Raw genomic sequence first — 12,848 nt, 5'->3', positions numbered from 1 at the left:
ATGTGGAAATAAGCGTCCTGCAAGTCCAACGCTACCATCCAGTCTCCTGGGTCCAGGGCAGCCAAGACCTGAGCCAGTGTCAGCATTTTGAACCTCTCCTTCCGGAGGAAGCCGTTGACGTTCCGTAGATCCAAGATAGGGCGTAGGCCCCTTTGCCCTTCTTGGGTACCAGAAAGTAGTGAGAGTAGCAACCACACCCTACTTCTGGCCCAGGAACGTGCTCGATGGCCCCCTTGGCCAAGAGGGCCGTAACTTACTCCTGCAGATGTCGCAAATGATCCCCGATACGCGGTTGTATTGCGGTGGCATGGCTGGAGGGGTCGCCTCGAAGGGGAGGGAGTAGCCCCTTCGGACGATTTGCAGCACCCACTTGTCCGATGTGACAGTGCGCCAGTGGAGGAGGTGATGGCGAACCCTGCCCCCCACTGGCGTCACATGGGCCAGAAAGCACGGACTAGGAGGGTTTTGAAGCGGATGCTGCGGGGGAAGGTGTGGACTGACCTCGCCGTTGCCCCCTACCGCCACCACGGCGGTTTCCACGGCCACCACCGCGTTGGACATTACTCTGCGATGCGTGGCTGGCAGCACGTGTGGGGAAGCCCCTTTCTTGGCCACGAAAAAAGCGAAAGGCACCCATTTGCTGGCGCGGGCCGAGAGGCCCAAGGACCTGGCCGTAGCCCTAGAGTCCTTAAAGCGCTCAAGCGCATGGTCTGCCTTGTCGCCAAAAAGGCGACGGCCATCAAACGGCATGTCCATGAGTGTATTCTGGACATCGGCCGAGAAGTTGGCGGACCTCAACCAGGCGTGGCGACGAATCGCCACCGTCGTTGCCATCGCTCTGCCCAGTGAGTCGGTGGTATCCAGCCCACACCGGATAGAATACAGTGCCGCATCTCTGCCTTCCACAAGGGCCTGGCCGAGTTTAGCCCGTACCTCCAACGAGCATTCTGGCAGCACGTCCGCGACCGTATCCCACAGAGAGTGGGTGTAGCGGCCCAAGAGGCATGCAGTGTTGGAAGACCGCAGTCCCAGACTCAGGGAGGAGAATACCTTTTTGCCGTATCACCAGGCTCTCAGGGGTGGGGTGGGTGGACAGGAAACAAGGGTCGCCCGGGGCCGGGCGGTGGCGTCTGGCCACTTTCCTATCTACAGGCGAACCTGTAGCGGGCCTGGACCAAGTGCCCAAAAGAACGTCGGTCAAGGCCTCATTAAACGGCAGCAGAGGCTCAGCCGAGCTCGACTGTGGTTTAAGGACCTCAGTGAGGACCGCGACGGGGAGTTCAAGGCCCAAGGCCGTGGCCGCCCGCGTCAGCACCACACTGTAGGTTGCCCCCTCCTCCGTAGCCACTCCCGTGTCAGAGGGTCCTCAGATCCCTCCCAATGCTCATCACCCATCTCCTGGTACTCAGGGGTGTCAAATGATGGGGCCGGCTCATTGAAGTAGAACTCTTCAAACTGCGTCGAGAGCGGCGCCGCTCCGGCGCCGGAACCGGATCGAGGGAGGCATCGGGGACGGTGCCGCCCGAAGACGGGGCTGGAGGTGACAACTGAGGGACCGGTGCTGGTGAGGTCGTTAAGTCAACCGGTGACGACCCGTATCCAGAAGCGGATCCAGCGGGGCCCTGCGGCGACGAGCCTGAAGGCGCCGGCGGCGTCAAAGCACCGGACGGCGTCGGGGCTGAAGCCCCCGACCCGCTAGGGCCCCCAGACGGGTCCGCTGGGCCCGAACGCACCGCGGAGCCCGTCGGAGGAGTGAAAGACCTCCTGGCCATGAGGAAACATTCGATCTCCTCCGACGCCCGCGACTTCGAAGGAGCCGCGTGGGCGGGGTCACCCGAACCCCCGGCCGCGTCGGGGGGGGGGGGGCCGAGGGGGGGGGGGGTCGGAAGAGCGAGGTGTCCAGACCACTGGCATCTCCAAGTCCACCTGTCCAGTCCTCCTGGGACTGACACTCCCGTGTCAGAGGGTCCTCAGTCGGAAGAGCGATGACGTCTCTTCGACTTCTTGTGCTTACCGGACGACTTTGACCCTGAGGAGTGATGTCGACTCCCGAAGCTATGGTGGCTGCGCTCCCGCGACCGGTCCCTCAACCTCCGTCCGGACCGGGACCTTTCATGGCGCGGGGCCGACTGCCGGAGCTCGAGTTGCTTGCGGGACCGCCTAGCTTTCGAAGTCAGGGCCTGGCAGTCGGAGCAGGTCTTGTCGTCATGATCGACGCCGAAACAGTGGAGACACAGACGGTGAGGGTCCGTGACCGACATCAGTCGGTCGCAATCCATACAAGGCTTAAAAAACAAGTTACTTACCTTCGGTAACGATATATCTGTAAGAAACAGTAGTTAGTATTAGATTCCTTACCTTAGAATATCCCCAGGCGTCAGTCTGGATCCGGAAACTTTTGCGTAGCAGTACCCCTGCGCGTCGGTAGGCGTCGTCTGCAGGCGTCCCCTGCGGCTCCGCGTCGTCGGCGTCGTGCGCCGTGATGACGTCGCTGGAGTATATAGACGCCGCCTCCGCGCGCTGACGTCAGTTCTTTGCACACAGCTTTTCCGCGCCAGAACACGCAGAGCCATGTGAGAACTAACACTGGTGCCAAATGAAACTAGGGCCCTGAAAGGGATGTCCTTAACCCTAGGTATCAGTTCGCAGAACAGGGAGGATGGGTGGGGCGGTAAGGAATCTAATACTAACTACTGTTTCTTACAGATATATCGTTACCGAAGGTAAGTAACTTGTTCATCTGAAAGAAACAGGTTAGTATTAGATTCCTTACCTTAGAATAGATACCCCAGCAATACCAACCCCGGTGGTGGGTCTGCGAACCAATACAATCCTACACCAGAAAATCCTGGAGGACCGAACGGCCAAAGAAGCCGTCCCTCCGGACTTGACTGTCCAGGCAGTAATGCCTCGCAAAGGTGTGCAGCGAGGCCCACGTAGCCGCCTGGCAAATGTCCTGCAAAGGGACTCCCCGGCCCAGGGCAGTAGTAGCCGCCGTGGCCCGAGTGGAATGGGCCCTCAGCCCAACAGGAGGCTCCTTCCGAGCCAAAGAGTAGCATGCTTTGATGCACAGGACGACCCACCGAGAGATGGTTCGTTTCTGTACCGCTCTTCCCTTCTTCTCACCCACGTAGCCAACAAACAGTTGGTCATCCACCCGGAACTGGCGTGTGCGATCCATATAAAATGAAAGCGCACGTTTTGGGTCCAGACGATGGAGCCGCTCTTCATCTTTTGAAGGATGCGGAGGCGGGAAGAAGGAGGGTAAGGTGATGGACTGCTCGATGTGAAAAGCAGAAACTACTTTGGGCAGGAAAGAAGGTCTAGTTCTAAGAACCACCTTGTCAGGATGAACGGACAAGAAAGGAGGTTTAACAGAAAGAGCCTGGAGCTCACTCACTCTCCTGGCAGAGGTGATGGCAACCAGGAAGGCCGTCTTTAAAGTGAGAAGACGGAGAGGACAGGAATGAAGCGGCTCAAAGGGAGCACACATCAAGAATGTCAGAACCAGGTTCAAGTCCCACTGAGGCATCACGAACGGAACAGGTGGATACATGTGCGTGATGCCTTTCAAGAATCTCAGTACAATAGGGGACTTGAATAAGGATGGCTGGTCAGGAAGCCTTAAGAAGGCGGAAAGGGCAGAAAGGTAGCCCTTGATAGTGCCCAGAGCAGAGCCCTGCTGGGCAAGAGAAAGAAGGAAGAGGAGAACCTCGGAAAGAGGGGCAGAAAGGGGATCCACAGCCTTTGCTGTGCACCATGCCACAAATCTGTTCCACCGGCAGGCGTATACCGACTTTGTGGAGGGACGCCTGGCTGCCAGAATCACATCACAGACTTCAGGAGGCAAGTCGAATGGCCTCAACTGTCGCCGCTCAATCTCCACGCATGGAGGTGGAGGCTGGACAGGTTCGGGTGGAGGACCGTCCCCTGCTGCTGCGACAGAAGGTCCTCCTGAAGGGGCAGGCGGATCGAGGGACCGACTGACATGCTGAGTAGCTCGGGATACCAGTATCATCGAGCCCAGTCCGGAGCCACAAGGATAACTTGGGCCCGGTCGCGCCTGATCTTCTTCAGCACTCTGGGCAGAAGTGGTATAGGCGGAAAGGCGTACAACAGACCGCAACTCCACTCGCGCCGAAAGGCGTCGCCGAGCGAGTGCCGTCTTGGAAACTCCAACGCGCAGAACTGATGACATTGCGCGTTCTCTTCTGTGGCGAATAGATCTAACCAAGGCTCTCCCCATTGCTGAAAGAGACCGTTCGCCACGTCCGAGTTCAGACGCCATTCGTGATCCACCGAGCACCGACGGCTGAGTTCGTCCGCCCTGGCGTTCAGAGAACCTGCCAGGTGTTGAACCGTCAGAGTCACGCCCTGACGTTCCAGCCATTGCCAGAGGCGCAGAGCCTCCTGGCAAAGGGTCCACGACCCCACACCGCCCTGTTTGTTGCAGTACCACATGGCGGTGGTGTTGTCCGTGAACACCTGCACTACACTCCCGTTGACAAAGGGGAGGAATGCCTTCAGTGCTAGGCGAATCGCCCGCAGCTCCAACATGTTGATATGGAGCCGGGACTCCGCCGGAGACCAGATGCCTCTGATCTCCGCCTCTCCCAAGTGGCCTCCCCAGCCCTGGAGGGACGCGTCCGTCACAACTACGTGCTCCGGTTGGGGAAGGGAGAGGAATCTGCCCCTGACCCAATCGCGGTCCGTAAGCCACCACTGCAACTGTCTCGCAGTGCCCTCCGAGATCAGGACATGGTCGGACAGGTTGCCCTGATGCTGAGCCCACTGAAACTTCAGGTCCCACTGCAGAGCCCGCATCCGCCATCTGGCGTGATGCACCAGAAGGATGCAGGAGGGCATCAGCCCCAGAAGCCGCAGCGTCAACCTGACCGAAACCCGGGACAACGGCTGAAAGATGGGAATCAGAGCCTGAATATCCCGGACCCGCCGTTCCGGAGGATAAACCCGAAACTGCGCCGAGTCGAGAACCGCTCCGATGAAAAGGAGCTTTTGAGAGGGACACAGGTGTGATTTCGGCACATTGATGGAAAACCCCAGCTCGTGCAGGAGGTCTGCCGTCATCTGAAGGTGGTGGATGACTGTTTGGGGCGAGCCCGCCTTCAACAACCAGTCGTCGAGGTAGGGGAAGACTGAAACCCCTAACCGGCGCAGATGAGCTGCGACCACCGCCATCACTTTCGTGAACACCCGTGGGGCGCTGGTAAGGCCGAATGGGAGCACGATAAACTGAAAGTGCTCGTGGCCTACCGTGAACCGCAGGTAATGCCGGTGGGCCGGCAGGACGGGGATGTGAAAATACGCATCCTGCAAGTCCAACGCTACCATCCAGTCTTGTGGGTCTAGAGCAGCCAAGACCTGAGCCAAAGTCAACATCTTGAACTTCTCCTTCCGGAGGAAGCCGTTGACGTTCCGTAGGTCCAAGATAGGACGTAGGCCCCCTTTGTCCTTCTTGGGTACCAGAAAGTAGTGGGAGTAGCAACCACACCCTACTTCTGGCCCAGGAATGCGCTCGATGGCCCCCTTGGCCAAGAGGGCCGTAACTTCCTCCTGCAGAAGTGTCAAGTGGTCCCCCGACACACGGTGGTTCTGCGGTGGCATGGCTGGAGGAGTGGTCTCGAAGGGGAGGGAGTAGCCCCTTCAGACGAGCTGCAGCACCCACCTGTCCGACGTGATCGTGCGCCAGCGGGAGTGGTGATGGCGAACCCTGCCACCCACTGGCGTCACATGGGCCCGAAAGCTCGGACTAGGAAGATTTGGAGGCTGCTGCGGGGGGAGGTGTGGACTGACCTCGCCGCTGTCCCCTACCGCCACCCCGGCGGAATCCACGGCCGCCACCGCGCTGAGGAGCGTTCTGCGGTGCGTGGCTGGCAGCACGTGTGGGACCGCCCCTTCCGTGGCCACAAAAGGAGCGAAACGAACCCGTCTGCTGGCGCTGGGTCGAAAGACCCAAGGACTTGGCCGTGACCCTGGAGTCCTTGAAGCGCTCAAGCGCGTTGTCCGCTTTGTCGCCGAACAGGCGACTGCCATCGAAAGGCATGTCCATGAGGGCATTCTGGACATCCGGCGAGAAGTTGGCGGATCTCAGCCAAGCATGGCGACGAATCGCCACCGTCGTGGACATAGCCCGTCCCAGCGAGTCGGTCGTGTCAAGACCACACTGTATGGAATACCTCGCCGCGTCCCGGCCTTCAATCAAGGCCTGGTTGAGCTTGTCCCGCACCTCCTGCGGGCATTGCGGCAGACACTCCGCGACCGTATCCCACAGAGAGTGGGTGTAGCGGCCTAAGAGGCATGCGGTATTGCAAGACCGCAGTCCTGCACTCAAAGACGAAAAGACCTTCTTGCCAAATTGGTCATATCGCTTAGATTCCCGATCGGGCGGGGCCGTCGGGAATGCGGACTGGGAAGTGGAGGCTTGGATCACCAGACTCTCCGGGGAGGGATGGGTGGAGAGGAAGGCAGGGTCGTCCGAACACGGACGGTGACGCCTGGCAACGTTTCGGTCAACAGGTGAACCGGAAGCGGGCCTGGACCAGGTGCCCAAAAGGACATCCGTCAGGGCGTCATTAAACGGCAGCAGAGGCTCCTGTGGGCATGACTGCGGTTTGAATACCTCGGTGAGGATGTTAGGCTTCACCTTAGCGACGGGGAGCTCAAGGCCGCCCTCATCAGAACCACCGAATAGGCAGCCCCAGCCTCCGACGCCACAGTGGGAGGCGAGACAAACCCAGGGTTAGGCGACTCGTCCAGACCACTGGCATCACCTAAGTCACCAACCCAGTCCACGTCGTACTGGCATGCTCGTGACAGAGGGTCCTCAGACCCCTCCCAACCCTCTCCATAATCGTCCTCATCGCCATAGTTCGTGTCAACGATATAGACCGGCTCCTCGGAGCCAAGGGGCCCCAACGGCGCCGGACTTGGCGTCGGACGATGCCGGTCCGACTCCGCGTCAGGAGTCAGAGAGGGAATGGGGGTGGCGCCGCGCGGCGCCGGAGCCCCGACGCCGGCCGGAACCGACAGCGGAGTCACGGCGCCGCGCGGAGGCGGCACCACGGGTTGCCCCAATGGAATCGGCGCCGGAGAGGCCGGTTGACCAGCTGGCGACGACCCTGAAGGGCCCAGCGGCGCCGGGGCCGGAGCCGCCGGCGGCGTCGGAGCACCCGGCGGCGTCGGGGCAGGTGCACCCGAACCGCTCGGGCCCCCAGACGGGACCGACGGGCCCGCAGGCGCCGTAGGCCCCGCCGGAGGAGACATCGCCCTCATAGCCATGAGGAACTCCTCAATCTCCTCGCGCGACGCGCCTTCCCCCAGGGACCGACGGGTATGGGGCAGACGGCGTCGGCGACCCACGCGGGGCCGCGGGGGTGGGGCCACCCGAACCCCCGGCCGCATCACACGGGCGTCGGGGGGAGTCGGGGTACGATGACGACGCCCCGACTTCTTGTGTCGCTTACCTGAGGAACCGGAGGAATGGTGGCGACTCCCGGAGCGCTCATGGCGGCTCCGCGATCGTTCTCTCGACCGCTCCCTCGACCTCCGACCGGACCGGGGCCGCTCACGACGCGGGGCCGACACCCGGAGCTCGAGCAACTGGCGGGACCGCTCCCGCCTAGCCTTACTCGTCAAGGCCCGGCAGTCGACGCAGGACTCCACGTCGTGGTCCGGGCCCAGACACCGGAGGCAGAGTCGATGGTGGTCGGGGACCGACATCAGTCGGTCGCACCCGTCGCAACTTTTAAAACCGGGCATCCTACCGGCACCTGAAGAAGAGTTAGATATAACAAAAACTTGGTCAAAGACCGGAGTACTGCTCTTCGGATCTGCGCTAACTGGTGCGGAAAAAAGAAGAACTGACGTCAGCGCGCGGAGGCGGCGTCTATATACTCCAGCGACGTCATCTCGGCGCACGGCGCCGACGACGCGGAGCCGCAGGGGACGCCTGCAGACGACGCCTACCGACGCGCAGGGGTACTGCTACGCAAAAGTTTCCGGATCCAGACTGACGCCTGGGGATATTCTAAGGTAAGGAATCTAATACTAACCTGTTTCTTTCAGATACCTGGCATCCCTACCGGCACCGTTCGGAGTCGAAGAATGATCAAAAAGGATCGTAAAAAGTTTTAGTCAAAAAATTACTAAGGGGGGGGGCGGAGCCAGACCGGCGACCAAGATGGTCGCCCGGGCTCCCGGCTCCGTCGACCTTCTTCCCCTACTGCCGGATCTCGCTGCCTATCCTGCGCTGCTACTAGGCTCCCGAACGTCGGAGAGGGCACTGCCCCTCCTTGTGTGACTCCGACTGATCTCCGAGCCCTGAAGACGAAGATATGTCCTCCCGTGCATTGTGGCCTGCACGAGTCCCGGAACCGCGACCCTGCGTGATGCGGCTGCTGGCCGCGAATGGAACAACAACGGCCACACAGACCCGGAAGGTGCCGGTCAACCGCTATGGAGGTCCGCCCACCTCTGAATATGCACCCAGCACTCGATCTGTTGAGCCTGGTGAATCTGCGTTATGCCATCCCTCTATGCCGGTCATGCCCCCCCCTCGATTGCTGATTTGTGGAACGGGAAAACACGCCGCCGCTCTTTGTCTCCCTAACAGAGCTTTGTGTGACCCGCGTGCAGCTGATTGTATCCCGCACTCCAGGTGATCGGAGCCGGTTGATCCACAACATTTTTGACGGCGCCTTTGAGATCCAGGGGGCAAGTATGTGACCATCTGCGGGGAAATGGAGAGGACACCCACACTGTGTGCAACATGGAGGCGTTGGTATTATGCTATTTTCTGTCTCACGGGCTGGCTGCTCTGGTGTGCACCCATGCGGCACTCATGCTGGGAGTCCCGGTTTGTACGGTCGCCTTCACTGAGCCGTACCTGTTCGTGGCGATTGTGGCGCGCGCTGAAGATCGGAGGGTGAGGATCGGATGCCCCCCTGTGTGCTGGAAGGACACAATCCGGATTGGATTGCCATTGTGCTCAAACCCTGGTACATCTGGAATGAAGAGAAAGCCCGATGCCGGTATTATCTCTGGGAGACTTCGCTTGTGTGATCCCCTCTACAGTTCTTGGAAGAGACACTGCTGTGGAGTGTTGATGTGACTAATTGTGGCTGAGAAGCAAGAGTTTGTATTTGGGGGTCTCCCTGTTCGTTCCAAAACGGATCGTCACACTGACACCTGGCTCCATGGGTACATGGAGTATCGGAGAATCCATCGGGTGTGCGGTTCTTGGAGTCTCGTCCCATGCTCTTTCTCCGGTGGCTGATATCGTCATGCACTCCAGACGCAGCGAAATGACTAATCTTTTTGGACCGGACTTTGTTCTCCTGATCCGGAACTGGCCAAGTGGGCTGTGGACGGCTTTCGAGTGTGTCGTGTCCTGGTGTACTGCAAGATTCCCTGCCTTCCTCCGAGCTTACCTGCTTGCATCACTTTTGGTATTTTGATTGTCTGACCCTGCACCAAACGGACTGGGATGTGTCTATATTATGGCCGGGTGGGTCTGGGTTGAGTAGTGGCAATCAGTTTCTTTTGGTTGCTGCACGGCTTTCATCTTAGCTATGTGACTTGTGGAGCTGGTGTGGCGACTGCTATCCTGTTTAGGTTGGTGCCTTTGACATTTCGGTAACAACGTTGGGGTTTTGAAATGCTACGCGGCTGGGGGGGGGGGGGCCTGCACTGGGGACCCCTCAATGTTTCTTTCTCTTTTATATTTTTTCTCTCTTCTATATTTCTTCGCTCTTCTATATTTCGGGTTTCAGATACTGGGGGACAGGTACGCTGCTAGGGGGGGTAGGCCGTAGCCATCTGCAGGGGTGCAGGGTGGGGGGTTTTATTGTTTTTCCCGTTTTTGTTTCTATGGCCCTTTTTTCTTCGCTCCTTTGGTTTTCCTTTCACTTTTTCCTTTCTTTGGGTCTGGGATCAGTTTAATGGGTTAATCCCCGAGTTTTCATTGATCTGTCGTAATCTGTGCCTCAATTGCTGTTGCATTATTGGTATAAATGGGCGGGCGCCTAATTGGTGCTCATAGTAACTGTATGCATGTATATCCTGACTCTTTGACGCGGTGCCCATGTCTTAATTGTGATCGTCTTAATTATGTGGGAATTTCTTGTTTGGCCCGCCCATTGTATGACTATATCTTACGGTTCGGCACCTGATCCCCACATTTCTTTATTTTATATTGGAGCTTTTTACGTTCTTGATTTCATCCTGATTTAAAAGTAAAATTAAACCTCACCTATCCGGAGATATGATCGGTGTGTGCCATGATACTATGTCTTTAACGTGCTGCTGTGCCCCCGGGATGTTCGGCTGAATAGCGGTGTACACTTTTGCGTAAATAAGGTTTTCCAAAAAAAAAAATAATAATTACTAAGGTACCACTTTTTCCGGATCTGCTCTGCTGGCGCGGGAAAAAAAGAAGAACTGACGTCCGCACGCGCAGGCGGCGTCTAAGTACTCAGACGACGTCATCACGGCGCCCACGACGCAGACGACGGATGCGGAGCCGCAGACGATGCCTACCGACGCGCAAGGGTACTGCTAAACAAAAGTTTCCGGATCCAGTCTGATGCCTGGGGATATTCTAAGGTAAGGAATCTAATACTAACCTGTTTCTTTCAGATGCTATTTGACAGTATTCAATTGCAACATGTCATTCTGAGAAAGTATTTATGATACCTACTGTGGTTCAAAAATAAAGTAACTATATATTTTTACATACAAAACAATTGGCCTACAGTTCAGTTCTTGAGTGTGTGAGACCATTTGCTGACTGAGTGTGCACAACAAATGCTTTACACTGTCCTCTGATACTGCCTTACTGCTCGACCAAGCTACCACTTTAGAGAGTAAGGTTATATCTAACTTTAGCCTCTGCCATACCTCTGGGGACTGTGAACTCTGTGCACACTGTACCTTACTTTGGTCCAGGATATAAAGAGCCACTTTCTTACAGCACTCCTAGGTGCAATCGAACAGTGTTCAACGCGCCAAACTTTTCAAGCGGCACAGCAATGGAAAAGCAGGAGCGAGATACACAATACTGCCGAAGACAGGATAAGACCGAAGACTCGTACTGAACGCAGTTGAACATGGAGTAGAGGCACATACCTCTGAACCAGACAGCAGAGAGAAAACAATCTAATAAAGGAGTTGGTGCCCATGCGTAATGTCACAGAGAGGAGGCGTCACTACCTCGTGACGCAAAATAATTACCTCGTGACGCAAAATAATTTGTAGAAGACGCAAAATAATTTGTAGAAGAAAAACAAGTGGCAGAAAACCGAACCCAACACTAGATGGAAGGAGTATGCAGAGCACATGTATCTACAGACCCACATGCCATCGAACATGCGCTTAGAACACAATGAACTTTGAGCCTGCTCGGTAAATGGCCAATTCTTATGGCAGAAAAAAAATTGTTTAATATGGGGTCTGTGCCCATATGCAAAGTACAACAGGAAGAGGAGTTCCACCATATCTCGTGAATCAACAACCACTTGCAAATGTTCAAGTCCAACATTACATGACAGAAATATGTTAAGAGTTTCTTTCTAAAGCCACACATGCTACGAACTAATGCATGCTCTTTGTATCTTGATATTTAATAAATTGCTAAAAACAAGGCTATCATAGAAATTCTGTATCGCCAAACAAGTATTGCATTTTTAGAAGGCAATAAGAGGATTTCAACTTACCGGTCAATTCTTAACACATGGTCTAAAACTTCATTAAATAATACAAGGGGAACATCCAGTTCTTCCTCGTAAAACACTTTCAGTCGAGCTTTTACATAGTCCCTGAGCTCCTCTTGGTCTACTGGAATGTAATCCTGAACACAAAGTAAAAAATTATCGATAAATATCAGAAAAGGAGTGCAGTATTAATATAGATTTAACTAAAGCACAGCAGGATATTTTCTACGTACAAAGCGTTTGTATGAACTGTATCTACTCGCTGATACTATTATATAATATTAAGTGAGGTAAACAGTGTTGCAGCTAGCATACATTATCTTATAATGATCAGATGCACTCTCAACCATCTCTAAATGACTTCGCCGTAAAAAATATTTTTTTACACTTCCAACAGAGGTCGGAATACGTACATGTGAAACATTTTGCATCTTAGATTTCCATTTGTTGCATTGTGAAGCAGGTACTATGGCCGTGTGAGGAAGATGGGCTAATGGTGCATTAATTATAATGCTCAGCAAATTTCTTCATAAAGCTCCTCTTCTATTAAGATAGATGTCTGTTAACCTCTGAAAATTGTTTTCTATTTCTAGATTTCCCAAACTAGCTTTGTAGTTTCTGGTTCATAGATCCTGTAATTTTGTTAATAACATTTTTCTGAACTGTTTCGCTCTGCTTCAAATTATAGTTGCAATTTTTTACCCGAATTGGGGGTGGGGTAGGCAGGCAGGGACTCCGATGCGGAGGTGGACAGTTAAGGATATTCTTCAACTGCCACTTTCTTCGCTGAATACAAAGGCATGGTTCAAGCAAAAGCTTCCTTACACACATTTAAGTACTTCAGATACAAATCTGGCAACAACTTCTATTCCACAAAACTCCAGCAAAAACCATCAGAAAAGCAAATGGTTAAAATTCGACCCTGGAGTAGATGACTAGTTACTTTAAAACATACTAGTAAACACCATCTCTCTACCAAATTAACTTCTCAATTTCCTCTACACAAAACCATTCAACTCAGGACTTCTAGTGAATCAGTGCTTAATTTTAGAAGGTGTTTAGCAGGACTCATGCTGGAAAAGTTTTCAGAGCAATATGATTTAAATAAGGTATTTGCAT

General features: G+C 55.1%; 1 protein-coding gene across 1 annotated transcript in view; it reads right to left on the bottom strand.

Annotated features, from left to right (window-relative positions):
- The window catches only part of DYNC1H1 (dynein cytoplasmic 1 heavy chain 1), a 1,596,152-nt gene that overhangs the window by 996,460 nt on the left and 586,844 nt on the right, over nucleotides 1-12,848 (bottom strand). The window contains exon 44 of the mRNA XM_078660192.1: nucleotides 11,733-11,866. Coding sequence (XP_078516318.1) covers nucleotides 11,733-11,866 — 134 coding nt within the window. The remainder of the gene's footprint in view (nucleotides 1-11,732; nucleotides 11,867-12,848) is intronic.

Source organism: Lissotriton helveticus, chromosome 9 (genome assembly GCF_964261635.1).
Source record: "Lissotriton helveticus chromosome 9, aLisHel1.1, whole genome shotgun sequence".
Classification (NCBI taxonomy): Eukaryota; Metazoa; Chordata; class Amphibia; order Caudata; family Salamandridae; genus Lissotriton; species Lissotriton helveticus.
Note: the sequence above shows the minus strand (reverse complement) of the source record. Positions and strands in the feature narration are given on the sequence as shown.